This window comes from Megalobrama amblycephala, linkage group LG3 (assembly GCF_018812025.1).
Source record: "Megalobrama amblycephala isolate DHTTF-2021 linkage group LG3, ASM1881202v1, whole genome shotgun sequence".
In the NCBI taxonomy this organism is placed as follows: domain Eukaryota; kingdom Metazoa; phylum Chordata; class Actinopteri; order Cypriniformes; family Xenocyprididae; genus Megalobrama; species Megalobrama amblycephala.
In genome coordinates, this window is record NC_063046.1 from 1,255,837 (window position 1) to 1,278,170 (window position 22,334).

Consider the following 22,334-nt stretch of genomic DNA (forward strand, 5'->3'; position numbering starts at 1 on the left):
CGTCAGGTGCGACTGCAGGAAGACGCGAGGGGGCGGGGCTTAGTGAAGGGTCAACGCCCCCTACGGTTTCTCTGCGTCACTCAGTCTGTGTCTCTGATGATGATCACTCCTGACATTAATGGCTCTCTCACACATGCTGCTGTTCAGAAACCGTCATGAGTTCAGAGACGGGTCACTAGCCTCCACCCTTCCTGTGTGGCGATGAACAGGAAGTGACATCAGCCATGGTCGGAATGTGTCTCAACTTATCTGATCAGTTTCACCACACTTTTACAATTTAAATTATATTAAAAATGTGAAATAAGTGAAAGTGACATGTGAAGGCCAAATATATGGTAATCCATACTCAGAATTTGTCCTCTGCAACCCATCAAGTTAGCACACACACACACACACACACACACACACACACACACACACACACACACACACATTAGGAGTAGTGAGTAGTGAACACACACACACACACACACACACACACACACACACACATTAGGAGTAGTGAGTAGTGAACACACACACACACACACACACACACACACACATTAGGAGTAGTGAATAGTGAACACACACACACACACACACACACACACACACACACATTAGGAGTAGTGAGTAGTGAACACACACACACACACACACATTAGGAGTAGTGAGTAGTGAACACACACACACACACACACACACACACACACACACACATTAGGAGTAGTGAGTAGTGAACACACACACACACACACACACACATTAGGAGTAGTGAATAGTGAACACACACACACACACACACACACACACACACACACACACACACACACATTAGGAGTAGTGAGTAGTGAACACACACACACACACACACACACACACACACACATTAGGAGTAGTGAGTAGTGAACACACACACACACACACACACACACACACACACACCTGGAGCAGTGGCAGCCATTTTACTGTGGCGTCTGGGGAACTGAATTAAACACACAACAATGACAGCAATAAAGCACGCTACTGTTAGAAACATCACCATACTGCATACTGGTTTACATAAACACAGCAGGAAGTGTTTTATAGAAGCCTATATATGGTATGACCTCATTTATATGTAAATTAGTGTGTGTGTGTGTGTGTGTTGCAGCTGCAGAAGAAAACACACAAATCTTTCAGCCCTGAATTTGGTATTCACAGCCAAACTGACACATTAAAGAAAGAAACCCCTGTGTGTGTGTGTGTGTGTGTGTGTGTGTGTGTGTGTGTGTGTGTGTGTCTGCACACAAACACTCTCTGTCATCAGTCCGGTCTGTTTGATCGAGTTTGTGAAGTTCTCATTGTCTCAGAAGAGGAAGACGAGCGTCTGTCACATGACGCATTTCACCTTGATCCGGTGCAGCTCATGGAGGAACTAACGCTGAAGGCTGTTTGTCAAACTGAAGCTGAACGACAGAATTCGCAGGAGAGAAACAAGTGAAGGAACGAATGAGCAGAAAGTGTGAGCGGTGTCACGTCACATGAAAACATCTTCATCAACACACACACACACACACACACACACACACACACACACACACACACACACACGAAAACATGTGAGTTGTACAGTACATGCAGAGAGATGGATCCAGACAGAAACACAAACACCAGGGGCCTCATTTATAAAACTTTACATAGATTTCATCCTAAAAGTGTACATACGCATAAAAGCTAGACACAAGAAAATTCAGATTTATAAAACCATGCGTATGCCAGAACCTGTGCAAAAATCACAAATATGATCCTGAATGTGTGTGGAAACAATGTGAATGTGTCAGTGTGAGATGAGTGTGTCGAGAGTGCACATACACAGTTTGTTCACACATCAGTATAACGGACCCACACGTGTTTACTGTACGACTTCTGTACGTCACCGCAATCCATCAGAACTTTACTAGCGAGACGCTGATTTGCTTTATCCAGCTGAGAAAAGTAGTTTGATTATCATAAATATGCATGCATGTTACTGTTACAAGTATGGACAACAAAATTCATGTGTACATTTTAACTCCCTAAGGTCTGAAAACGCGCCGGCGCGTTTTGCAGGATTTTTTTCACATTGCAGCAAAACAGACTTAAAATACTCCGTCATTTCTTGTCATAGAGACATAAGTAATATATCAATCGAAACTATAGAATATCTTCTTTTATTCGTGTACACTCAGAGTAAAAACACAATGTTTTGCTTTTTGTAAAATAAAGAAAACTAACATGATGCGTGATCTCTCCTCTCCCTCTGAACGAAGTCCAATCTGATAGTTCTCAGAAAATGAACTGTAACTTATGAATACTAATGACAAAAAAAAGACACTTACGTCTAAAGAAACGTTGAAATGTCAGGTTTTAAATCGTGTAAGTCAAATCGAAAACAAACATTCTGTGTTTATGTAATCTGTATGAAAAGAGAGCCATGTCAGAAGTCCTTGATTCAGCTCATTATCCGCTAATGCGGCCACGCCCACGGAGCCAGCGCTATTCAGACGCAAATTCAGAGGCAATACATGCATTCATCGTCTCAATCGTGTATTTATTGTCTTGAAAAGTGTTTATTTGGATGTTACAGCAATGGTTAGCGATCTCTAGAAGACATGCCGTTAGTTCCTAGTTCCTTTTCTTCTTTATATTATGAATTTGTGGACTAAAGGTGTACAGAGAGCGCCCTCCGGCTGCAAGTATGAATTAAAAACACAGTATCCAGCACTCATAGTGATGACAATAAATATTACTTCTCAGTATAGAAAATTGACATAAATATATAAGAATCCATCAATATTTCTCCAAATGTGTATGCTTTTAAGCTAAAAGCCTATATGAAATGCCATAGAGGTAACATAATTGTTCAGACACTTTGCACCACAGAAATACATTATATTTTAAAGAATATAATAGAATACCATTATTTTAAATTGTAATAATATTTCACAGTATTGCTGTTTATGATGAGCTGAGACATTATTACAGAGGGTTTTTTTCACAGCCTACCTGACTGAAAGGCCTCATTAATATGCAAGTCATTTCAGGTCATTATTATGTGATTCTTTTGTCTTCTCAGGTGTAAATGGCCCATTATTCATGATGATTCACGCCTCCACGCATTCTGTGTTTCTTGACAAAAAGTGTCTAAATCAATATATTGTTTTATATGAAGGAGTAGGCAGCATAATTTTTACATAATTCTGAAGCAAAAACTCTAGTTTACAACCTCCAACACCCAGAAGTCTTGTGAACATAGATTTAATATACTTTTTTTGGCCTTATTTCAGTGACTTAAGTTTTTGTTTTTTCAATAACCACGCATAAACATTATTCCTTCAAAAATACAAACATGTACATACATGTTCCTCACATATTATTGTAGCCTAGTTTGTGCTGAATACAGTGTAATGACACTTTTTCCATTAATATGTTTATGAACAACTGAAAAAAGCACAAATGTCAGGGCATGTCAAAACTTCTCCAGGCCTCAAATCAGCCTCAGACTCCAGAGGGTTAAAATTGAATAAAAAGTTAATCACAAACAGTTGACTACAAACATGTTTCTAATGTTGGGGTTTGGTTTCTGTCTGGTTCACCTTCAGCATTTTAACCCACAACCATCTAGTATCCAGAATATGCCATTTCTTATCTAGTCAAACCTTATAAACTAACCTAGTCATCACCACTGAACCCTAACCTAGGTAAGCCAGCATTAAACACACATCCTGGTCTAAGCCGGACTGGTAACAGGGCTACAGCTAAAGCCAGATCAGAGAGACGTTCATTACCAGAGCGAGAGTCTACAGGAAACAGGAAGTCACTCACAGTCACATGCTAATGATTTCACTTAGCGACCAATTAATCCCAAGAAACCAACAGGGAGAGCCCGAAAAACCAATTAATCACCACAATAAATCAGCCAATTAAGAGATGAGATGAAATTAACATCAAATTACACGCAGTAACAGATAATGAAGGCGGCGTGTCCTCAGAGCATGATAAACAAACCGCACCAAACACGCCAGCTTCTCCCTTTAACAGGACAGAACGGAGAGACACAAACCCCTAGAGTGACTCGTCATGAATAAACACGTCCACTAGAGGGCTAAAGCGCTCGATGGACCCTTTACAGCTGGAGAAATAAAGGAGTATTTCACATTGCCATTGGCTCCGACACACGAGGAAGAGGGTGTGTGTACTCACGATCGCTGCAGTACGAGCCCCCGTAGGACGTCATGGTGCAGTCGCAGGAGAAGCCCTCCCACTGCTGCAGACACACCCCCTGATGATGACACGAGTCCTCCGTACAGGTGCTGCTGGGTCCTGCACACACACACACACACACACACACATCTGTCAAGGCCCGTTCACTTCAAGAACGATAACTATATCAGCGTCACACAGGAGCACGACATCGTTCTGTTCATTCTCATGATTAAAGCACTGAAACACAGAAATGGTCAGATTTTCATTATATGAGCCTTTAATTTAAATTTTTTAGGGTGAACTACCTCTTAGTAAAAATCAATCTCTTCATCAGGCTGAACACCGTTACTGACAATCCTCATTTTGGCTGCGTGAGATTCTCCAGCGTTGTTGTTGTTGAGCTGTTAAAGCTCCGCCCTCTTCTGGAAAGGGGGCGGGGAGCAGCAGCTCATTTGCATTTAAAGGGACACACACAAAAACGGCGTGTTTTTGCTCACACCCAAATAGGGGAAAATTTGACAAGCTATAATAAATGATCTGTGGGGGATTTTGAGCTGAAACTTTCTGGAGACACCAGAGACTGATATTACATCTTGTGAAAGGGCTGTTATTGGTCCGCTTTAAATCATAATTTACTCGCTAATAGAGTCTCATGAACACAGTCGAGCACAAAAGACCAACGGCAGGATTTTCCTTGAATAATACATTACATTTCAGTTTGTTTTTCACTAAACCCTATCGTAAACCCCCAGGACTCTATTCACTGCCATTATATAGACATTTAAAAAATTAATTTTCATTATAGGGTGACCTGTCCCTTTAAGTTTGGAGTAATGATGCTGAAAATTATCACAGGAATAAATTACACTTTACTATATATTCACATAGAAAACAGCTGATTTACACTGGAATAATATTTCACTGTTTTACTGTATTTTTGATCAAATAAATGAGCAGAAGAATCATTCGTGCAGGTTTTGTGCTTCAGGTTCAAGCACAGGTTTCTGTTCTATTACAGAAAGAGAGGAAAGACATGAAATAATTGTGTTTGTAGTTATCATGAGAGACGCAGCAACTGATAATGGACTTTAAGATGATTTATCGTTATCTTCACAGGAGGCACAGACCACATGATGCTTATTTTACATGTCAACAAATCAGATCGCAGCAGGACGCCGGAGGAAAGTCTTTTTCATGCGGTTCATGTCAATGCTGAAGCAAAATAAATATAAACACAGGAGCAGAATTTGAGGCGTGAGCTCAGCGAGAGAAGAGTTCAGTCAGATCTGCCGTTTCTTTAAGACTCTTCTTGTTATTTTCAGCACATCTTCAGTTTAACGATCGTCATGCTGAGATCTGAGAAAATTAACACAGCCATTAACTCCGCAAACCAGGAGGAGCTGATTTTACCCACACACACCAGAATAAACCTGAGCCCCGCTTCATTCATTCATCAGAGACACAAACCGCTGGATTCAGTGCATCTGAACTCACGAATCCTCCACTGATTCACAGTCTGTACGAGTCTGGAACTGACTGGCATATCTGTACAGAATATTGCAATAAATGGGCAATTTTCAGTGTAAAGACAGAAAAGGTTTCACCATCTATTTCCTCGGAGCTCAACGGCCCAATTAAACAGAACCTCTGAAGCGTGATTGGATATAATTCTAATTGACTGTTGAGTTCATTGTGTTCTAATCATGTACTAATGACTGTCTGTGAGGGAGAGAGCTGAATTCAGCTGCATTACTGCGTGTGTGTGTGTGTGTGTGTGTGTGTGTGTGTCTCAAAGCTCTGAAAGGAAATTTCACCCAAAAATGTCATAAGAGAGAAAGTTCCTGCTGCTCTTTCGTGCACAAGCTCATAAATAAACCATAAACAAACCTCCTGTAATAACTCTGGGAGTGTATTTAGCTGTCATGATGAGCGCGTGAATGCATGTAAATGTAGTTCTCAGATCTCTTCTGTGTTCATCCGCACATGAAGAGCCGACGGCGTTTGGCATCAAATCTGTGACGCATCATGTTATTTATTTTAATTTGAATGTGAAACTTTAATGACACTCCAGGGCTCCAGACTCACATCTGAGAGATCTACAGAAGGTGGCGCCAGCAGCTGATTTGGTGGAACTGTTTCTTTCTTTTTTAAATCAGAAAGGTAATTTAATTTAGTCATACTAATAAGTGCAGTTACTAATAATATTACACGTTTATTTATCGGAAATGTGATAGTAAAGAACTGAGCTTGAATTGAGATGTAGATAAAATTAACTTTTATTGACAATAGTAACATGCGAAAACCTAATTTTATAGGGAAAAATGTAAATATTCCACATGTACTGAATTGACCGACAGCTTCAGTGATTATAAAATATGTTTTCTGGGTAATTCAGTCACAATTTGAAGAAAAGTTTTTGTTTTACATGAGACTTTTCTTACTTTTCCTCATTTATTAGGGAGTCAATAAGTGGCCCGCTGCTGCCACCTAGTGGTTATAATGGTCATTTGTATACATGTCTTTTTAAATAAAAGTTTATGCCATGAAGTGTTCCTACATCTTTAAACTTTTAGTTTTACAAATCATCACATTAAAAATAACATTCAAATTTGATCATATTTACAAATTTGAAGTGCTGGAAAAAGTGTGAAGTACTTTTAAAAGTCCTTGAAAAGCGCTTAAATTTCTTGAAATGATCCTGATGTGTGTGTGTGTGTGTGTGTGTGTGTGTGTGACCCTGGACCACAAAACCAGTCATAAGTCACACAGGTATATTTGTAGCAATAGCCAACAATACATTGCATGGGTCAAAATCATTGATTTTTCTTTTATGCCAAAAATCATTAGGATATTAAGTAAAGATCATGTTCCATGAGGATATTTTGTAAACTTCCTCCCATAAATATATAAAAAAACATTTTTATGAGTGGATATGCATTGCTAAGGACTTCATTTGGACAACTTTAAAGGTGATTTTCTCAATATTTTGATTTTTTTTTTTTTTTTTTTTTTTGCACCCTCAGATTCCAGATTTTCAAATAAGTTTTATCTCGGCCAAATATTGGAAAGATTATATATGATGATGTATAAATCTCAATTTCAAAAAAATGACCCTTATGATTGGTTTTATATACAGTATTTGTATAGATATAGATGCTTCATTTATAATCGTGCTTTTGTCCTTTAATCTATCACCATTTTGCGTTCCACGGATTGATTTCTGTCTGTAGTTTTAATATTGTACAGTATTAGATCTGATCCCTGTGTCTCATTTACACATGAGCTTTTCTGCAGATATTGCATTGTCATGTTTGTGTTTGAAAAGCAAAGCTGAAATAAAGCCCAATCATCCTCTCGTTCCTTTAAACGACACAGACGATTCCATCTATTTAATAGCGAACAATGTCAAGCTTTGAGTGCATGTGGAATAACACCAGCGTCTGATGAAGTCTGAGCGTGTTTCTGGCAGCAGAGATGACAGGCTGATCGAGCTCGTAATAATGTTGTTTTTGCACAGAGAGCGAGAGACACGGAGTGAAATGAGACGGAGTCCGCTGGGAAATCAACACAGAATATCACAGCAGCCGCTCCAGAGACACCAGGACTTTCAGAGAGCATTAGAGACACAAATCACATGTTTCTGTAGCTGTGAGATCTATTATCTGACATGAAATTAGCATAAAAACTTCTCAACTCGGTCCAACAATTAACAACATATCCACTTCATTATAGTCAAAACACCAGCCCACACATATTCGTATTCATATTTCCTTTCAACGTTTAGGGTATTTCACATTTTTTAAAGAAACTATCTTTTTATTCAGCAAGGATGCATTAAATTGATCAAAAGTGACGGTAAAGACAATTATAATGTTACAAAAGTAGGGATGCACCAATATGAACATTTTGGCCGATACCGATAACTGATAATTCTTTATATTTGAAAGCTGATAACCGATATATTGGCCGATAAATCTAAATCAAAATTTTTATATAATTTTTCAGAGCCTGATTACAAAAACAAAAGTCTCACTATTACAATCCATGTCCCAAACACACAATTATAATATTATGTAGCCTATATGACACATTTGCGTTGTACTTAACTGTATTTTCCTTCATATTTCAAGCAATTCATAACCATCATGGTGAACAGTGTGCATCTGAAGTGTGTCAGCTGAAGGAAATAATCCATTATTTATCCACTTTAATATATCAACCAAATTTTGTTATCGGGCCGATAACGATAACATTAAAAATGAACATATACCGATATTGTGGCCGATATATTGTGCATCTCTATACAAAAGATTCTATTTGAAGTGATTTCTGTTCTTTCTGTTCATCAAGGATTCCTGAAAAATGAAATGCATCACAATTTTGTGGTTCGGTTAGTTCTTTAGATCACAGATATATAGAAATATAGATTATATTATATTAGCCTGTACTGGGGTCGATCAACAAGGCTGCATTTATTTGATCAAAAATACAGTAAAACAGTGAAATATTATTCCAGTGTAAATCAGCTGTTTTCTATGTGAATATATAGTAAAGTGTAATTTATTCCTGTGATCAAAGCTGAATTTTCAGCATCATTACTCCAGTCTCCAGTGTCACATGATCCTTCAGAAATCATTCTGATATGATGATTTATTATCATTGTTGAAAATAATTGTGCTGCTTCAGATTTTTGTGGAAATCACTATATTTCCGACTCAAAGACACATTAATAATGATCATTATCTGGCTGGTCAAGAGTAAAGCTGATGTTTAGGCAAACAAAGTAAATAAATCACATAATCTACCTTAAAAAAAGATGTATTCCTTCAAAACGGTTCTGATTGGTTGTTGAATCCTTGTGTTGCTGTCTGTGATTGGTTATAATCCTCAAGGTACTGTGGAAATGTTCCACGCAGCGTTTAGATCTAACCATATCAATCTGTGCAAGCTGAGATCTTTCCAATGATATGACACACGTCTAATTGATCTATATGATGGTTTTACCAGGGCCTGTTATGATTATTATGATCATCTTTCATAAATCCTGAAATGGAACGCGTCTAATTTGTCAGCAAATGTTCTCGCTCCTCAGTATCTCCTCTCGCTGTGATTCATCAGTGTGTGTGACACTCAGGGCCCTATTCTAATCATCTAAGCTCACGGTCTGAAGATCACGGTGCAGGAGCACTTAAGGAGTGTCTGAATCCACTTTTGCTAGTTTAACGATGGAAAAAACGGTCGGCGCGTCCAGTGCATGGTCTGAAAGGGTTGTCCCTATTCTCTTAATGAGTCATGGGTGTGTTTTGGGCGTAACGTGCAATAAACCAATCAGATTCTCATCTCCCATTCCCTTTAAAAGCCGTTATTTACATGTCGGAATACAGACACCTTCAGCCTGACGAGATGTGTGTATTGCCACGATTTTTCAAATAATTAGCCAATTTCATTCATCATTACTGCAAATAGGTAATTCTGATACACATCACATTAGTGTAAACTCTCCACTCTTAAACAATCAGTCTCTATGCAAACTAACTTTCACTTGTAGGCATTTCAGTTCTTTATGTTATTATGCAAGCTTTATGCTAATGTTTATAAATATATTCAACAATTCTGCAAGTATAAATATTAAAGACGCAGAAATAATCCAAAGATGTTTTTGCATTAAGTTAAAACAGGCTGAATGTGGATGAAGAGCTGACCTTCTCAAACCCAGTGTACACGAACACACACTTAACAACCCGTTACACACACACACACACACACACACACACACACACACACACACACACACACACACACACACACACACTCAAACAACTAAAACTTTTGTTTTATTTTCAGTTACCTGTAATAACCCTTTTAAATGTTAAAATTAACATCAACTAGATTCATAAATGCTTTAGAAGTATTTTTCATAGTTCGTTCATGTTAACTAAAGTTAAAGTCACCATGAAATCAAAACTGACAGTTCTTGTTTTTATAGAACATTTCAGTGTTTAAGATAAATGATTTATCGCTGCACATCATCATCATTATTGTGTTAAATTCATGTTCCTCATAATCTTGAATCAGAATATCTTCCTCTTGCAGCATCTCTTCTCTTCTCTGATGATGAGGGCGGGGCAACCTGTCACTCACATGAGATCCACCAATAGCAAACCATCCAATCAATTCAGACAAAATCAAGTCAAAGTCAGCTTATGTTTCATGTTGACTTTAACAAATGGAATGATTGTTGAGTGTTAGCAGTTCAGCTGTGTGTGTGTGTGTGTGTGTGTGTGTGTGTGTGTGTGTGTGAGAATGACTGACCGTCGCATCCTCGATCCACCTGGCCGACCCTGTGGAGGGCGTCTGCGAGCAGGTCTGGCAAGCGGCCGTTCAGGTCCACGGAGGCCAGGCAGCCCTGGTACCCGTCCCGGGACGCGATCAGCTTCGGCAGGCTGTTGTACATGCTTCTGGCGACTCCACCGATATACAGCTCTCCTGCGGGACGAGAGGAAGCACATTAATAACGTGAATAACGCTGTTCACAAGTGTTCCTGTGAGATTAGTGTGCGAGTTCTCCTTCTGCAGCTCTGGAAATGTGATTCTGTTCATACTCGCCTCCCTGCTGAAGCAAGAAGTAGATTTGAGTGAAAACCTTCATCTAATCTAATGAAAACACACGTAAAGAGATCCGATGAGAGAAACTGAAGAGTTGATGTGGTTACAGCACCACCTACTGGTCAAAAGATTAACATATCGGTCAACTAAAGGAATAACTCATCCACAAATGATCATTCTGTCATCGTTTACTCACGGCGTTCAAACCTGCGTGACTTTCGTTCTTCAGAGGAACACAAGAAGATGATCTCAGTGTTTCTGTCCATCCAGTGAGAGTCAGTGTGGTTTGGCTCCTAACGTTATTTTGTCTTCCACAGAAGAAATCCAGTCATACGTAATGACAGAAAGGTCATTTGTAGTGAACTATCCCTTTAATTGACCGCTGCGAGTGAATGACGAATCAGACATCATCACCGTGTGCAGGTCACTTTAAAGATGATGAATGATAAAACACATACTGATTTCATAAAAAAAAGGAAAAATAAATAAATAATAAGGTTAAAATAGATTAAAATACATTTAAAAAATACATGAAAATTTTATATAAATAAATGAATAAAATAAATAAATATGTATTAAATAAAAAATGCTATTAATAAAATAAAAATAGATTCAAATGAACATTAAATATATTAAAATAAATAAAACATATTTGATTAAAATAAACAAAAAAATACACAGTACAGTACTATAGTGACTAGAAAAAAATAAACTGAATATTTTCCAAATTATATTATTTCACACATATTTATATTTATATTTATTTTTCACATTATTAATTGTGTCCTTATACATTCAAAAGTATAAATGCCTTTTAAATGATCGTCTGTGATGTAAAGCACACCAATGGTTTGAAACGGTTCGAACCCTGATGTTTTCAGCACAAACCCTCTAATACAGCAGGATCCAGTGCTGTCTGCTGCAGTGACACACAGTTCGTTTGTTAATCATGTCTAACAATCAGAAGCTTCTCATTTCAATCCATTAGTTCATTATATAAGTGTTCTGGCCCAGTTTCAGTAGATCAATAATTCACACTCGAGGCGTCAGTCATGAACACGGAGGAATAAACGGCTCGCTCAGAGAGGAAACCAGAGCATCGCCTTCGTTAGTGAGTGTTTAACGGCGTCTGGCTGCTGTGTGTGTTTCCTCAGGTATGGACTGACTGATGAGTGATGATCAACACACACACACACACACACACACACCTGACGTCTTTTACATGTACACTACCAGTCAAAAGTTTTTGAACAGTACGATTTTTTAATGTTTTTAAAAGAGTCTCTTCTGCTCATCAAGGCTGCATTTATTTGATCAAAATGTTTCTTGAGCATCAAATCATCATATCAGAATGATTTCTGAAGGATCATGTGACACTGAAGACTGGAGTAATGATGCTGAAAATTCAGCTTTGATCACAGGAATAAATTACACTTTACTGTATATTCACATAGAAAACAGCTGATTTACACTGGAATAATATTTCACTGTTTTACTGTATTTTTGATCAAATAAATGAAGCTTTGGTGAGCAGAAGAGACTTATTTTAAAAACATTAAAAAATCTTACCGTTCAAAAGCCTTTGAGCAGTAGTGTGTGACACACAGTGTTCATTCTCACAGTCGTGGCTTTGTTTCTCACATTTGCACGAATCATCATAAACATCATAAACTTCATAAACTTCATAAACCTGTCCTGCTCCAAACACACGACAAGAGACGAGCTCCACATGACCAAACCTTTTCAAGTTGAACTAAAACAAAATGAGAAATGATGCCTTGGCAACGAGCTGAAATAAAATGTTTATTTTTTATATATATATATATATATATATATATATATATATATATATATATATATATATATATATATATATTCTTATATTTCAGTTAACATTTATTTTATTTTATTTTTTATTTTTTTTTATAGTTTTAGTTAATGAGAATCATTAAAGTTTATTTTTTATATTTTCTGTTTTCATTTTATTTTTTGTTAGTTTTAATAATTTTGTTGTGCATTTTTGTCTTTTTAAAATATTTATATAGTTCTTATTACATTTTTATTTTAGTTTTAGTTTCAGTATTTAAATTAAACTACAAGAATATGATAGATAAAATATATATTTTTTATTTTCTTATATTTTAGTTTATTGCATTTTAAATATATATTTTTTTTCAATAATGTGAGAAAGTATCATGAGAAGGTTAATTTGAAGCGTGTGGATCGACTGATTCATCTGCTGCATGTGTTCATATAACGACATCAGTCCATCAGGAGAACGAAGAGGGAATCATCTGAAGTTTGTGTTCTTGTGTAGAGCGTCTTCTTCTGCAGTGATCGATCGGGACTCTCCACGCGCTGGCCGGTCGATGGAGGCGTGCTCAGATCAGCCCCACAGCTACTCAACACCAGCGGTGAGTCCTGACGCCACCAGAGACCTGCCCGATCACACTCATCCTCATCATCACCAGTGTAGTATAAGGAAGATGAGAGCTGACTTCCTCCAGCGCCACACAATGTGTATGTACACAAAGCTCAAGTAAGAAACAGTCTTCGATGAGCTGAACGATGAGAGTGTCTGAAAACCTGAAGGACGCAATGAAACAGCTTAAAATCCATGAAATCCAGCCGAGAAACTTACAAACTCACGGAAGAAATTCATGAACAAGAGCAAACGCTGCTTATTTTTCTGTCTCCACTGGCAGATATTTGATCTTGTTTTAAGCATGACATCTTAAAGTGCCCCGATTATGATTTTTCAGATATTCCCTCTCATGTAGTGTGTAATAAAACTGTTGTGAGAGTAAAAGATCTGCAGCGTTTTAAAAATCAAAGATCAGATAAACAGAGTTTTTGTCTCCTACAAGAAAAGAAGTGATTCTGAACTGAAACGAGTCGTCAGTAATTCAGTCTCACTTCCTGCTGAACCTGTGTAGGTTTGTTACTAATTTGCATAATGGTCTTGATTGGCTGATCAGCGTCTCTTTGCCCCGCCCTCAATCACTGTAGTTGTGTCTGAGGCTGGAAGAGTTTGGTTTGGTGTCGTTCATGTCGAGAAGACGCTGTTTTCTGCTGAGATTGATACGGTAAAACCAACGCCATCGTTACTGTTCATATCACAAGAGCTGAGATTCAGACATGATAACGAGTGTTTGGTTTCTGACCAATCAGAGCAGAGCAGCTCTCAGAGAGGCGGGGCTTAGAGAGACCGAATCCTTGAACGAAGCGTTTCAGACACTGAGAGGAAAGAGCTGATGCTGCAGTGGATATTACGAGAGAATTAAAGTGTTTTTGACCTTGGATGAATGATGTTGTAGGAGACGAGAAACTAAATGAGGAACATTTAAAATCACATAATAGGGTTTTTTTGCTTCTCCAGTAAATGTTTCTTTATATGAGCAGCAGAATCTAAAGTCAGATTATGACTACAGAAACATGAACTCATTATCACAGAGATTAATTGAAAAGGGCTGAACCTGATAATTAATATAAGCACGTTTGATAAAAGCATAGAGACGATTCACAGATGGCGGATGCGAGCGTCAGTCTGCGCGTCGCGATACAAAGAGGATAAAACGGCTCCATCAGCGAGACGGGATTAAACTCTCCCACTGCGTCTATTCTACACAAATTACTCTCCCAGACAAAAGGCCAATTTGTTTTTGCAAAGCCTGATACACAGCTAATTCTCTTTGCTGAGATGGAGAAAGTGGATTCTAAACGTAAAATGTCAAGCGCGCGGCGAGCGTAAGCCTATCAGACGCGGCGGATGCGTTCACGGAGTTCATTTCATGCTAATCAGTGGAGAGGGAACCCGAGGTTCAGGTCAGAATCAGTGTATAGAGACGTCACGCCTCAGACACACACGTCACGCTTCAAACACCTCAGGGTTTCTGGTCTTTACATTCACATTCATGCATTTGGCAGGAGCTTTCATTCAAAGCAGACATTATGCATGTTCACGCATTCCCCGAGAATCAAACCCATGACCGTGAAGAATAAAATTCCTCTCAACACACATTGGATTCTCATTTTCTAACTCAGAATGTCCCAAAAACTCGCCTTTTTTTCTTACCATCGTTTTAAAGACAAAACTTGAAAAGAATATCCTTAAAAATCATCACAAATAAGTCAGGATAACCTCCGGCCTGTCTTACATCCCCAAAAGTCATTTGGTGTCATTTCATTCTTAAGAAAATATTTGAGAACTTCTTAAGATTTTTGCATGTTTCTGAATGTTCTCTGAACGTTCAAATCATCCAAAAAACGTTTTTTCTTGGTTGTGTGAACGTTAACGGAACAATCCATTGTATCATTCTTCAAACATTATGGGAACGTTACATTTGAATGTTCTCTGAACGTTCTGAAACAATTAGTAGCATTTAAAAAACGTTAGATGAACGTCCAACTAAAACGTTTCAGAAAAATGCTCCATGAACGATTTTTTGTGCTAATGTTTTCAGAACATTATTATAGAGCAGATAACTTTGAACAAACGTTCTATTAACGTTACTGGAAGAACGTGTGTTCATAACGTTGAGAGAACCTTGTCAGCTGGACAGGAACATTCTTACAAACGTCTCATTTTCTTCAGAAGGTTTCTGTGAATCCGGCCGCTGAATATTAACGGAGGATGATAAAGAAACTGCCCTCCAGACGCTTGAGCTGTTCTGCTACGCACCCTGTTAAGGGAACTCGTGTCGTGTTCACTGGAGTCTCACACGAGCGTCATTCATCCTTGATTGTAATTATGAAACTGCTGAAAAGAAGCTTGAGTCCTGCAGCGCTTCATGTTTTATGTATCTGTTTACCTGCGCTGGGAATCTTCTTCCTGTCTTAAATTGCTCAAATTGTATTTGTCTTTGGCCTGGAGTTGTTTTTATTGCGGCGTTACGAGATGCTGGCGACCCTCTGATGGGTTTCGCCGGCACGACACGTTTACTCTGTGCTGCCAGGAAAGACACTGTGTAAGTCAACAGGAAATATGAGGACATTCATCAGGTGACTCAAATCCAGATCTGAGCAGAAAACATTAAAACATTAGTCAGTTCCCAGTATGAATGAGATCAAGTGCATTTTGAATGAGTTCTGTTATATAATCTAACTCCAGCATCAACACACTGTGTTCTGTAACCGTCTCCTGAAACCTGCCTGTCACTGTTTTCAGAATCAAGACGAGAGAAACCGGCTGTTTGTTTCAGGAGAGCTCAGGGAATGAAACACCTAAAGCACATAAAACACACGCTTCTACATTTGATCATAAACCTGTTTCATTTTTGTTTACTGTAACATCCTGAACAATCAACAGATTTACATTATACCATTCAAACCTTTGGGGTCCATAAGATCTTTTTTAAAAACAGAAATTAATACTTTTATTCATCAAGGCTGTATTGATCAAAAGTGACAGTAAAGACATTTATAATGTTACAAAAGATTCTGTTTCAAATAAATGCTGTTCTTTCAATTCAGCAAAAAATCCTGAGAAATAAAATGTATCACATGTTTTCAACATTGATAATAATCATAAATGTTTCTTGAGCATCAAATCATCATATCAGAATGATTTCTGAAGGATCATGTGACACTGGAGACTGGAGTAATGATGCTGAAAATTATCACAGGTATAAATTACACTTTACTATATATTCATATAGAAAACAGCTGATTTACACTGGAATAATATTTCACTGTTTTTACTGTATTTTTGATCAAATAAATGCAGCTTTAATGAGCAGAAGAGACTCCTGAATACAAAAAAACCCCTAAATAATTATGCCAAACTCTTGAAGCCCAGTGTACATTAAATCAGTTTCTCATTCATGTTCAATGGATGTGGTTTGAGAAACTAAAGGCTCGTGAACCATCTGTTTCAGATAAACCCGCCCCTGAACAGCACAAACTAGCCTGTGGTTGGTCACTTTAGTTGTCAGTCAAAGTTGATTATTCAGTCTTTAATATCTGATATTTCTGATACTTGACAATAACATGTGTTAATGGTGATATACTTTGTATGTCCAAATTTTGACTTTATATTATAATTTCGACTTTTTAATCTCATAATTTCGACTTTTAATGTCATAGTTATGTATGTCATGACTGAGATTTACCAAAGCATGATTTTGTCAGAAACAGCTTCCATTGTTTCTGGTATTAAGAATCGAACAATTGTACTAGTATTGGTGTTGATTTCTGAAATGTTGTTTACATAGCAAAGTTATCCTATATTAACTGATTATTTAAATAAAGTATGTGCTAAATAAAGTGATCTACGGACGGGTGTTTGGGTGTTTTGGGCGTTCAGTACCTTTGAGGTCCAGGTTCCTGGCGCCGTTAGAGTGCTGCGTCACGGTGCGAGAGTCGATCTTCAGCGTGTGCACGTTATTGGTGTCTCGGGAAACCACCACGTTGTGCCACTGATTGTCATTGAGCGGCTTCTCGGAGTTACCCTTCATGAGAGACGGCCCGTTCCCGAGGTCAAACACGTAGTGGATGTACCTGAACACACGGGCAGACACATCCCAGATCATTAAACCACTGACTGCAGACATGCTGGGATTCAGCTCCCCTCCGGCTTCAGGCTCCTGAATGAACGCTGAGTCCGCCGAAATGACCTATTGTTATTATCGCTATCCTTATATTGACACAGATGTGTGTTTTTTCACGCTGACAGCTGCAGGGCAATGACGGGGTGAGAAACGTACACTTTAGTTAATGTTTTTTAGTCTAAACGTAGACTAAATGAAGCATACACTGACATTTACAACACTTACATTTTGTAGTTGATGCTCATGTTGAACTTCACCCTAAAAGTGAGCATTGGCTAAATGTCTCCTTTTGCTTACACAGATAAAAAGAGGATTTTGGGTGAAATTATATTTTCAGTTTTGACTGAGCTATTTTTTTTTATTTTCAAAGTGTCACTTTTCAATGAAAGAAACTCATTTCCTCTGTTCCATCTATTCTAACACCGTAGTAAATGTCGCTCTGTGGAGTTCTGCCTGCATTCACTGTCATTTCCCTTCAAATATTGATTAGAAAACACCACATTTATTCTGTTCATCACAGATAAAAGCTGTGAAAAATGAGCTTCGTTCCTTTGACTGGTCATAACCGCTTCTGTTGGCAGCGTGAACAATAACGGCACTAAACCGCTTTAAACCCAACACAACAGCTGAAGACTTTCCAACAAAGACGAGAACAACATCACCCACACCAGATATCTGGTTGCTTAGAAACACAATTATTCAGAACAATGAGTTTTGTGGAATCTAAACAATGTTTGTGTGTAAAGTGATTCTGTTTTAACTCGCCTTCTTGACATCAGAACTTCCCAATCTAGCATTATTTCCATGTGGGGTGACAAAAACAATCTGCTGGAAACGTCTCCATACGTGCTTCAGTTTCTAATCTCCATCTGTGTATCTGTGATTCATTAGATCCACCTGTTCTTAAAAGCTGCTCAAATTGAAGCACTAAAATTATTAAAACTGAAATAAAAATAAACTAAAACTACTAATAAAAATGTCTAAATGAAACAAATGAGTTTAAGTTATGTGCTAAAATTACTAAACAAAATGATAAAATTAATTTTTTAAATAAAATAATTAAATAAAAATTAAAAATGAACCTATAAAATATATATTTAAAATTAAAAAATAAAAATAAAAATAATAAAAAGAAATAAAATGAAAAAAAAAAAAACCATTATATTAATGAAGCTAAAATAACTTACTAAACAAAAACTTGCTGTAGACAAAAATTCAATTCAATTCATTTTTTTGCTGTTTCTCTAGATCTCTCTCGGGTTTCAGAAGAGATCTCAACAATGCCTCAAAGTTCAGATCTGCAATCAAAAGTCAGAGATCTCAATATGAACATTTCACCAGGTTCATTTTATGGCTCTAAACTCTAAGTGTCTGTATCTGAAGAAAGTGGAACTTTTTTGGAACTGTTTTCAAACAGGTTTCCTGAAGCCAGAACATTAACTTTTTTCAATTTTAGAAATCATCACATGCAAAAGAGAGGTAAGGGCGAGGCTGCGACTGACCCCTTCACCAGCTCCACCACGATGAAGTCGCTGCCGTCGCCGCTGTTGAAGAGCAGCAGGCCGTCCGTGGACGTGGTCTTGAACTGGAAGAACAGGTGCATGGACGCGTACGCCTGCAGCGTCGCCAGCGCCAGGTAACTTCCTTTATTTCGGAAGGTCACGGGGTCGGCGATGATGTGGCGCATGCCGAAGCGGGCGTTCAGCTCACAGTACGAGATATCGCCGTTCTTGCACTGGTCCACGTACGGCACGCCGTTGACCGTCAGGCCCTGCAGGTGCCCGATGAAGTTTGAGGGCACGACGGAGATGAATCTGCGCTCCGTCATGATGCCCGTCTCGATGTTGTGGAACTCCAGACGAGTGTGGTCACCCGTCATCTGACCTGCGAGTGCACAACGAGTCAAAGAGTCACTGAACACACACTCAACTGAACTACATTCTGAACAATGTGGGAATACAAGCCACTCATCCAGATGCTATTTCTTAAGGGAAGCATAAAAATGCTAAATAATAGATATCACCATGCTTTCTCCAGTTGAGTACATTTAGGTAAGTTTTCTAGGTAACACTTAGGTTAACATTAGTTAACTACATTAGTTAACATGAACTAATAATGAACTGTGCTTCTACAGCATTTATTAATCTTTGTTAATGTTAATTTCAACATTTACTAATACATTATTAAAATCAAGAGTTGTTTTTGTTAACGTTAGTTAATGCACTGTGAACTAACATGAACACGTTATGAACAGCTGCATTTTTATTAACAAAGATTAACAAATACAGCAACAAATGTATTGCTCATGGTTAGTTCATGTTAGTTAATACATTAACTAATGTTACCAAATGAACCCTGAATGTTACCGTTTTCTAGAATGTTTTATTTAAGCATACAAATGAGGCATTATCTATCACTAATTCGCATACATTTCCAGAACATAAATCTGAACACTGAATGAAGCCAGGTTTAAAATTCTTGTTTGATTGTGTTGACACATTAGAGTTAAAGGTTTTTACAGAGGGGATTTTGGATTTCTCTTTTTATCACTCCTTAAATCAGAAAATACTGTCAACAGACAGAAAAAAAACACATTTTCGCCATGTTTTTAGGAATAAAATGCTCTATAAATCAGGTTGAATGATATATGAACAAACCCCACAGTAAAAACCTTCAGAATATAGATATGAATAAAACTCTAAATTTTGGTGCATGTAAGTGTTACTGAAGTGGAGAAAAAAACTTTTAAAGTTTTTGTACTGTAACTTAAATCTACAGACGCAAATAGATAAAGTGCAATAAAATAAACTCTTAATGTGTATGTTGGATGTTTTCTTTCCACTAGTCTGAAAGAAGACATGTTATTTAGCCAAAACCTCATAATTGACCAGTGCATGAAAATAAACAAACAAACAAACAAAACAATGATTTTGCCTGTAGTGTTTGCCTTAAAAAGGAGTAGGCAGTATACAGTACACACCATATACATTTATATATCGTATTTAATAAATAGTAAGCTAGTATTTAGTACATACCACAATCCTGGGCTCTGTAAATAAAAAAAATTAAAAAAAAAACCAGAAAGGGTTGTTTTTTAGCAAATCAGAACAGGAGCTGATCAGAAATGCTCTCTGTCTGTCAGTACTGTCTGTGTTCAGATTGGCTGTCGTTTCTACGGTGGGTGTGGTTTTGAGTTCTGAATATTGAACGTTTGACACTCTGTGCTTTATCCGACAATGAAGCTTCAGGAAGGATGGAGCTCGTACCTTCCACAGTGACATTGTCCACGGACAGGTGCAGGTTTCTCCCGCGCCGGATCACTTTGACTGAGTGCCACTCATTATCGTTGAGTTTCTGACCGGCCGTCAGGATCTCTGGACCTTTACCTACAGCAGAAGAGTGCGTCAGATACACACTCTCTCTCTCACACACACACACACAGCGAGGAGATATCTCCATACACACACACACACACACACACACTTAAACTAAAATTAAAAATATGTTTAAGTACTGAAAAGGAAACTGAAATAAAATAAACCTATAAAAAATATTTCTAAAAAACCCAAAAATGAGAAAAGCACATACAACTACTGAAACGGAAGTAAAATGAAATTATAAAAATAAAAGTCAATTCATAAGCATTCAAAGGCGCTGAAAACAGAGAGTAATTCAGCGAGATCACTGACTCGAGGTCAGTCGGTAAACTCTGCTGATGGTTAAAGCTTTAGAAAGCTGTTGTATGAAGTTAAATATATTTTGTATTGGAGGGATTTTAATGTGAAGAATGAAGAATCAGTATAATGACTGAAACTCAAGGCCGCTGTGAGAATCTCAGGGTTTATTGTGACCTGAAGAGAGCTGCTGCATATTTATGACTCGTTTTTATGCCGTTTCCATTATTTATGATAAGAACTTAATAGAACCTCGAGGGGACGCTAAACAACGACTCATTCTCATTCTCTCTGAGGTTCATGATTTAATCTGTTGTGCAGTGTGGGATTTACATGAGCAGATCTTCCACACACACCTGCGAGAGCTCCCGCATCCTGACAGGGCATTCTGGGTAATTGGCTGTGGCTAAATCGCAACGGAGCCCGAGGTCACGAGCGGATCAGGCCGACTGGAAGCGAACGGGAAACTAACGAGAGATCGGGCAGCGGAGAGCGAGGCGTCCGACGGCACACGCCACATCACTGTGACGATTTACGCGGCAGACGCAGAATCTCACGTGAAGTGCGGCTGCACTCCTCGGATCTCGGGTAATCCGTGTGACTCACGGAGCGCTCGGAGTCTTCGGAGAGTTAACGAATCGCTGCAACGCTATTCTGAAAAGCGTCATGCAGTCTGCTGAAATACTGTGTGCTTTTCTAAATATAGAGTAACAGACAAACCCCGTGAAGAATACTGATGGATAAACACTGGAAACACCATCTGTGTATCTGAACTAACAAACCACTGCTGAGGAAATCATCATAAATAATACAATATATTCTGTGCAAAGAAATACATAATTTAATAAATTACAGTAAAATAAATAAAGACAAAAAACACCCATTACACAGTAACTAGTCTCGCTGTGAACTGATAATAAAGAGTGTGACTCAATATTAAATGAGAAATGATTTGAGCAGACGAAATAAAATTAGTTTCCAGTAGGAGAGATGAAAAGCTTGGTCGTGTTGATTTCACTGTGAGACTGAGATGAAGATGAAAGTGTCATTCTGAAACGGATTACAACATCAAATCCATCCTGCAGTTATTAGTGTTTACTTTCATTAGTGTGTGTTTATGTGGAGTGAATATCAGAGAAGGCCTCCAGAGATGAGAGTGACATCAGAGCACATGACGAGTCTCACACACTCAGATATCTCCTACAACACACTTACCTGAAATGTCAATACACAGCATGAAACGACAGTTTAACACCTCAGAGAATGTGTGTGTGGATATACAGTTGCAAGAAAAAGC

The 22,334-nt window shown here is 38.0% G+C and overlaps 1 protein-coding gene across 6 annotated transcripts in view; it reads right to left on the reverse strand.

Annotated features, from left to right (window-relative positions):
* The window catches only part of nrxn2b (neurexin 2b), a 360,890-nt gene that overhangs the window by 121,838 nt on the left and 216,718 nt on the right, over positions 1–22,334 (reverse strand). For all 6 annotated transcript variants that reach the window (XM_048183464.1, XM_048183463.1, XM_048183465.1 and 3 more), the window contains 5 exons: positions 20,630–20,749; positions 18,866–19,247; positions 17,123–17,313; positions 10,522–10,695; positions 4,207–4,326 (listed from right to left, as the gene is read on the reverse strand). In XM_048183464.1, the coding sequence (XP_048039421.1) occupies positions 4,207–4,326; positions 10,522–10,695; positions 17,123–17,313; positions 18,866–19,247; positions 20,630–20,749 (987 nt within the window). The remainder of the gene's footprint in view (positions 1–4,206; positions 4,327–10,521; positions 10,696–17,122; positions 17,314–18,865; positions 19,248–20,629; positions 20,750–22,334) is intronic.